At 37.1% G+C, this 7,127-nt stretch overlaps 1 protein-coding gene across 3 annotated transcripts in view; it reads right to left on the bottom strand.

Moving 5' to 3' along the window:
- Positions 1 to 1,741: 1,741 nt before the first annotated feature.
- The window catches only part of slc4a3 (solute carrier family 4 member 3), an 86,914-nt gene continuing 81,528 nt past the window's right edge, over positions 1,742 to 7,127 (bottom strand). For all 3 annotated transcript variants that reach the window (XM_039683538.2, XM_039683539.2, XM_039683540.2), the window contains 3 exons: positions 6,689 to 6,858; positions 6,074 to 6,247; positions 1,742 to 4,945 (listed from right to left, as the gene is read on the bottom strand). In XM_039683538.2, coding sequence (XP_039539472.2) covers positions 4,868 to 4,945; positions 6,074 to 6,247; positions 6,689 to 6,858 — 422 coding nt within the window. In that variant the 3' untranslated portion in view covers positions 1,742 to 4,867. The remainder of the gene's footprint in view (positions 4,946 to 6,073; positions 6,248 to 6,688; positions 6,859 to 7,127) is intronic.

Here is a 7,127-nt window from a genome sequence, read left to right as displayed (position 1 = left end):
TGCCATTTGAAATTTTCTTCTAAAATGACCATTTTTATCAAGCTTGTATATTTAAATTAGTAATTTCACTTAAATGACAATTAATAGGTAATCTCCATTGCCATTTAAGTGAAATTACTGAACTTAAATATACAAGCTTGATAAAAATGATCATTTTAGAAGAAAATTTCAAATGGCACTTAGAGGCTTTTGCATCTGAACTCTTCATTCATATTTGGGTGAACTGTCCCTTTAACTTCATCTGAAGATCATTGGAGAAAATTCATTAGAGGAGCAGCACAATTTATCATCAAATATCAAAGATGGAGGCCGATCTACCAGGTGCTAAATACTCTGACAAGCCATAGACAGACAAATAATATATGAAAACCAACAAATACAATAAGATGCATGCTTACCTTAACTACTCTTAGAGGTGAAAGCACACAAAGTTGGGCCTATATATACTCACAATCCATTTATTTGTTTTTATTTGAGCAGTAACCGTTCAGCTCAAAAGGAGAGAGCCGAAGCAACAGAGCTTATTAGCGCTCCCCCCCAAATGGATCAAGCCAATCATGTAAATACTGCAATGGATAAATCTGTGCAACTTAGCGTTCTTGCTTACAGTGCCAATTCACAGTGGGAGATGAAGATCGAAAAGTTCCTGGAAAACATCTCTCTGTTTCTTATACTTTCCCTTGTTGCTTGGATCGCACTAACTCAGGAAACCAAAAGCAAGCCTGCAGAGATTGTGACGGCAGTGTGAGCATCAGATTCAGTGGCAGTACAATACATTTCAGACTCTCCATAAAGCTTTAAACTTCTTCAAGATATACTAAAGGTACAAAAGCTGTCACTGGGGCGGTACCTTTTCAAAAGGTACCTTTTGAAAAGGTACCGCCCCAGTGACAGCTTTCGTACCTTTTTTTCTGAGAGTGTAATAATAACCCCAAGCAAACATCAGCTCTGAGAGCTACAGTACCAATGAGCTTTGTTTCAACCCAATTGGAAAAAAAAAAAAATTATATCTTGAATATCTCCATCCGTATAAGTATAATTGAAAACGAGATTAAAGGACAACTCCGGCGCAAAATGAACCTTTGGTCTAATTACACATTGCTACCTAGTCAACCGTTATCTGAGATTTGTTTTCATGATTGCCGAATGTAAATAGTTTTATCTCTAAAAACAGTTTAGCCTATAACGCTAGTATAATGCTAGTATATAGGGCGAGTAATGACAAATAAAAATCGCTTGTTATTACCACTAACAAGGCTCAAAATAGCCCCACAGTAAAACGACAGCATAACAAGGGTCCCTACATTCAAACCGAAGCATTGAGAACTTTGTCAGTGTCCATACAGTTTAATAAGAAAATATTTTACAGACACAGTCAACTTCGCGAATACAGGAAGAAGCCATCTTTGAAAAATAGTCCCTATCAGTCGATCTACGAACGCCGATCCAAGTGCGCTGAACTGAGCAGAATCTCATATGGTCCGTTGTTTCCAGAAGAAACGCAAACACAAACCGTTTACTTCTCTTCAATATGTACACGTAGCCTACTGTTCGCGCTCACCTTATCACCTTATTCACATCTCACCAGCGCACTTGGATCGGCGTTCGTAGATCGACTGGTCGAGACTATTTTTCCAAGATGGCTTCTTCCTGTATTCGCGAAGTTGACTGTGTGTATAAAATATCTGCTTATTAAACTGTATGGACACGGACAAAGTTTTCAATGCTTCGGTTTGAATGTAGGGACCCTTGTTATGCTGTCGTGTTACTGTGGGGCTATTTTGAGCCTTTTTAGTGGTAATAACAAGCGATTAATAGTTGTTCTCCTTTAAAAGAGCCTATAAGCTGTCAATCACTGATATAGAGAAACTGATTATTTACTGTACAGTGTGAACGTCTGTCTCTGAGCCAGTCTGATCTGAATTTAGTCAAACAAAATTGCGAACAAAACAAGCGATTTTTATTTGTCATTACTCTATGCCCTATATACTAGCATTATACTAGCGTTATAGGCTAAACTGTTTTTAGAGATAAAACTATTTACATTCGGCAATCATGAAAACAAATCTCAGATAACGGTTGACTAGGTAACAATGTGTAATTAGACTTAAGGTTCATTTAGCGCCGGAGTTGTCCTTTAAATTGAAAGAAAATGGACAAATCAATGTGTTTTCAAGACCAGATTATCAGAGCTGCTTTCCACATTCATTTTATAGCAACAGCATACACAATCGTCTCACTTTTATTTAACTTCTCCAAAGTATTTTTTGGAAAAATATCCAAGTCAACACGGAGATTAATAAATGTATCCAACTTACTTCATTAATGCATGTTCCTGGCACATTATTTCCAAGGAAACAATGTGTGTCCTCATTAAAAGTGCAACAACTCACTCTACATCACAAACAACTTTCCAGTTTGCTGAGATCACCAAGCACTCTAATATGCCGGCCCCTTCCCCACGTGTAATGCTCACTTTTCACAAATCCAATCAATTCTTAATTTATAAAATCAAGTCCCACCTTATATTTTGGCTATTTAAAAAAAATCCTGTTTCATCAGAAATGTCACATTACAGAACGAAAGAAGGAATGTGAATGCCACCTCACATAAAACCTCACTCAAAACTCTCCTGAGCTACAAAAAGAGCCATTTCTGAGCAATAAGATTTGCCTTTGGTCAGCTAACATATGCAGCTAAAATTCACCATCCGATGGACCTGCCAAAGGCTTCACACACTGGGAATCCGATTCTCAAGCAATTACAGCTGGCTTGTCCTCATCTAATTTCATCACTCAGCTACATCCCCAATAAATGCTGAGGGCAAAAAAATTAAAACCAACATTCTACCATCAGTTTACGCTTTTGGCTTCCGGACAGAGCTATCCGGTGGCTCGACTAAGAATACACGGCAAAACACCTCAGATGTGTGGCTTCGTATTAAGTGCTTCAAAGACCTGCCATTCACAACCACAGATCTCCCCTTACCGCTCTCAGGCTCGAAAGCAGCACTTAGCTTTGTGCTTTCCAAGAAACTAAACATCTATTCAGAGAAGCACAGCACTGCATGGCAGATATTCCTGCATTGCAAAATTTCCCCTTGTTTTCACACTAAAAAACCGGGGGGGGAACGACGAGCAAAAAGAAACACATGTGGAATATGTGTTTGTGATGAAATGAGCTAGTGTGGCGTGACTAGACCAAGAAGTCTGTATTACGCACAAACAAATTCAATACACGCATGGACGGCACGCTATTTACAGTCCAAAAGGGCGGCTTTCTCTAAAGGCAATTGTCCGAACTCAAAACATGACTGTAATGGAACGATTCTTCCTGTTTTCAGGTCCGCATGAGCCTTATGTTTGAGACTGTTTTGATCAGAGGAAATTTCTTTATCAAAACACAAAGAAAGAGATGAAGATGACAAGGTTTTTTAAAAAAAGGTGATTCGAACGTCCCGCACTGAACTAAAATCGTTGGCTGATTGTGTCGGGCTGGTTGGGATGCTCAAACAAACAGAGCAATGTTTTCAATATGTTGCTGCATATTAAGTTAGGTTGGGAGAAAGTATTTGAACACAGAAAACACACACATCACCTTTAAAGGCTATATCAAGGCAAGGGAAACATGGATTTGTTGGCTTAACGAGGATTTTAAAAGGTCATGCACATTGTCACTATCCTCCATGACCTTGACTAACAATTTGGCAGTACGTTTCATTGAAGCCTAAAATGTAACAATTGCAAGTGCATCCATATATACCCAGGCAGTTGATAGCTTTTGGAATCATATTGATTCAAAAAGTTAGCATTTACTCAATCAACGAAATCCAGGTTTCTATGGCTTTAACCTATTTCAGTGGAACTGTTCCCGAATACACTGCAGTATAACAGCATAAGGAATTAGTGGAATTAGTTCTCTGAAAAGATCTATATTGAAAACACACAACTAATATTTATAATAACAACAGATTTGGGCAATAAACCCTATAAATTCTAAATGCTAAATTTATATATAGCAAAATAAAGCTGAGTTGCTTTGAATTATTCACTCTGGGAAACTTCAAGACAAATAAATAAATAAATAAAAATAACATGAATAATATAATATAATATAAAATACATTTTTTTTTTTTTGTAGTGAATCTGTTTGGAAGGGAAATCATGTTCTGAGAGATAATTAATCTCTTGAAAATAAAATAAACTTTTAGCAGTGAATCTGTTTGGAAGGGAAATCACGTTCGACGGTTCGTTTCGCTAACTCCCAAAAGTAGGCCGAGAGTGATATCTGTCAGGAAGCAGGGACATTTTCTTCATGCTATTCCATATAGCACCTTTAAATGTATTGTAACCACTGCATACATCAATCTAAGTAATCTCACTACTGCATAAAGTACGTCTAAAGGGACTGCACTACTGTTTTCAAGCGACGGGACTGCACAGCAAAGGGATTGACCACTCTAAAGGGCACCGAGAGGTCATGCTACTGTAATATTCAGACCAATATATGGTCAATGCCTCTTGAAACAGTACAGTACAGTACAAGGCAACAAAGATCTACAGGCGCAACTTATTGGATTTGTCTCACCATCATTGCACTTTGGGAGGTCTAAGGTAAGGTGCACGGGCCATATCTATATATTATATTATATTATATTCAAAGGTCACTGGGCAGCAGCAGTCAAACATGTAGGCCACGTTTTTGGGAGAAAAAAAAAAGTAAGTAATAAGTATCCAAAATATGATTTCAAAGTACACATGAAATAATTCTGAAAGACGGCAGTGTATCAGAATTCTTCAGATTCCGTACACCTTTCCCATAATGCATAGACCTGCGATCGATCGGTCAGTGACGAGGTGACCTGCGTCTAGACAAGCATGTGGATCTCGTTGTACTCATCGCGTCCATCTTCATCAAAATTGGGCGAATCCTCATCGGCATCCAACTGCAAGAACAAAAAAAAAATGTGTACTGTAAAAATGAATGCGCTTTATCTAATCAAAAAGATTGTGGCAACAGATTACAAGCAATATCATTAAATTTAAGAATAGAATTGAGTAATAATAAATCAAATTAATTCCTTAAAGGTTAACCATTTAAAGTGAGTAAAACTCACCATTATGGTTATCAGTGTTTTTTTTTTTTTAGGTTTGTTTTAAAATTACGGTTTTCTCCTTCAGTGATTCTGCTTGTTAACATCAGATGTCTTCAATGTTGTTGGCAATATAAAATAAAGATGTCTGATGTCTGTCTTTTGTTTAATTTTTTGGTGTAAACTTTTCTCATTTTAAATAGTTAAAGGATTAGTTCACTTTTGAAAAAACTTTTGCTGATAATTCACCCCCATGTCATCCAAGATGTCCATGTCTTTCTTTCCTCAGTCGAAAAGAAATTAAGGTTTTTGATGAAAACATTCCAGGATTTTTCTCCTTATAATGGACTTCAATGGGAACCAGGTCCAACCGAGGTCCAAACGACAGTTATAACAGTTTCAGATGGAGCTTCAAATGTCTTTAAACGACACCAAACGATGAATAAGGGTCTTATCATGCTTACATTTTTGGAATAAGCTTTGAAATAACCGATCGTTTCGCATGATAAGACCCTTATTCATCGTCTGGTGTCGTTTAAAGACATTTGAAGCTGCATCTGAAACTGTTATAACTGTCTTTCGGACCTCGGTTGAACCTGGTTCCCATGGAAGTCCATTATAAGGAGAAAAATCCTGGAATGTTTTCATCAAAAACCTTAATTTCTTTTCAACTGAGGAAAGAAAGACATGGACATCTTGGATGACATGGGGGTGAGTAAATTATCAGCAAAAGTTTTTTTCAAAAGTGAACTAATGAATTAAAATTGAATTGAATTGAAAAAAATTGAATAATGTGATTAATTATTAATCAATTCTAATTTGTTCAATTGAATTAATAATATTGCTTGTAATCTGTTGCCACAATTTTATTGATTAGATCAAGCATATTCATTTTTACAGTGTGAAATCAAAACCAGGTTTTGATCGGATCATCAGGTGTAAAGGGGAGCACACGAATACAACATGAATACGATGACTCACCGCTGCAAGCTCTCTCTCCTCAAAGATCCTGGTCAGGATGAGTCTACGCAAAGGTACGGTCATGATTAAGATGAAGGGAAAGGCCAGAGAGGCTATGGTCGACTTCACCACCCACAGCAGGACGATACACAACAACTGAATGATGGTGAACATGTTCATACGCCAAGTCTTCACCTGAATGTCAAACAAGTTACATCTAGAATTACAAGGTCTGAAAACTTAGCATTTTTCTATTATAATATAATAGATCATATATTTGAATAAACTACATTGCCAGACACAAATTTGCTTATTTCATAAGCAACAGAAATAGAGCAGAATATGAAATATTCGTATTTATTTGTTTTAAATTAAAGAGGACTTTTGGACACTTACTGTGCTTGTAAATTATATACAGTGTTCATATTTATTAAAAGTGGTTTGTCATTTTAATTTTGGGGGTTCTGTGAAAAAGTGCAAAATGCAATGGTGATTTGTGCGCCACCTTGTGGGTGCTTGACAAAACTTTCAAAGAGAATCCAGATGTACCAAAGTCAAAACACAATCACAGATGATCATCATTGCATTTGTAAATAACATCACCACCAGCTCAAGCTCTTGGGAAGAGCTGATTACCTTGGTAACATAGATGTGGTCGGGGTGATGTTTAGCGGGAGTGACCATGAGGGTGATACGCTCATAAAGCTGGATACCAGTAAGAGAAGTGATGCCCATGTACAGAAATATCCCAAACAGCACAGCCAGAGGAATATGACGCAGCACATCTGTCATCACTATAGACAACCCTGCACAGAAGAGATATGACACCAGAGTTCAATACATATTTCAATTTAATACATTGATAATCAGATGAAACTATTCTTCTACCAAGAAACAACTCATTATTCTAAATGCAGGATATTCATTGCCAATCAACAGCATCTTGGCGCATTTCTGGTGTCCATTTTCACTCGTTTTGAAGTAGTAAAAACTTATAATTGCAACTGCAAGCTCTGACTTCTTCCTTTTGGCTGTTGGGATGTCATAAAACACAAATAAAATGGCAGCAGCCTTG

Source organism: Pimephales promelas, chromosome 7 (assembly GCF_988280905.1).
Source record: "Pimephales promelas chromosome 7, fPimPro1.hap1.1, whole genome shotgun sequence".
NCBI lineage: Eukaryota > Metazoa > Chordata > Actinopteri > Cypriniformes > Leuciscidae > Pimephales > Pimephales promelas.
This window is presented reverse-complemented; position numbering and strand designations above follow the sequence as displayed.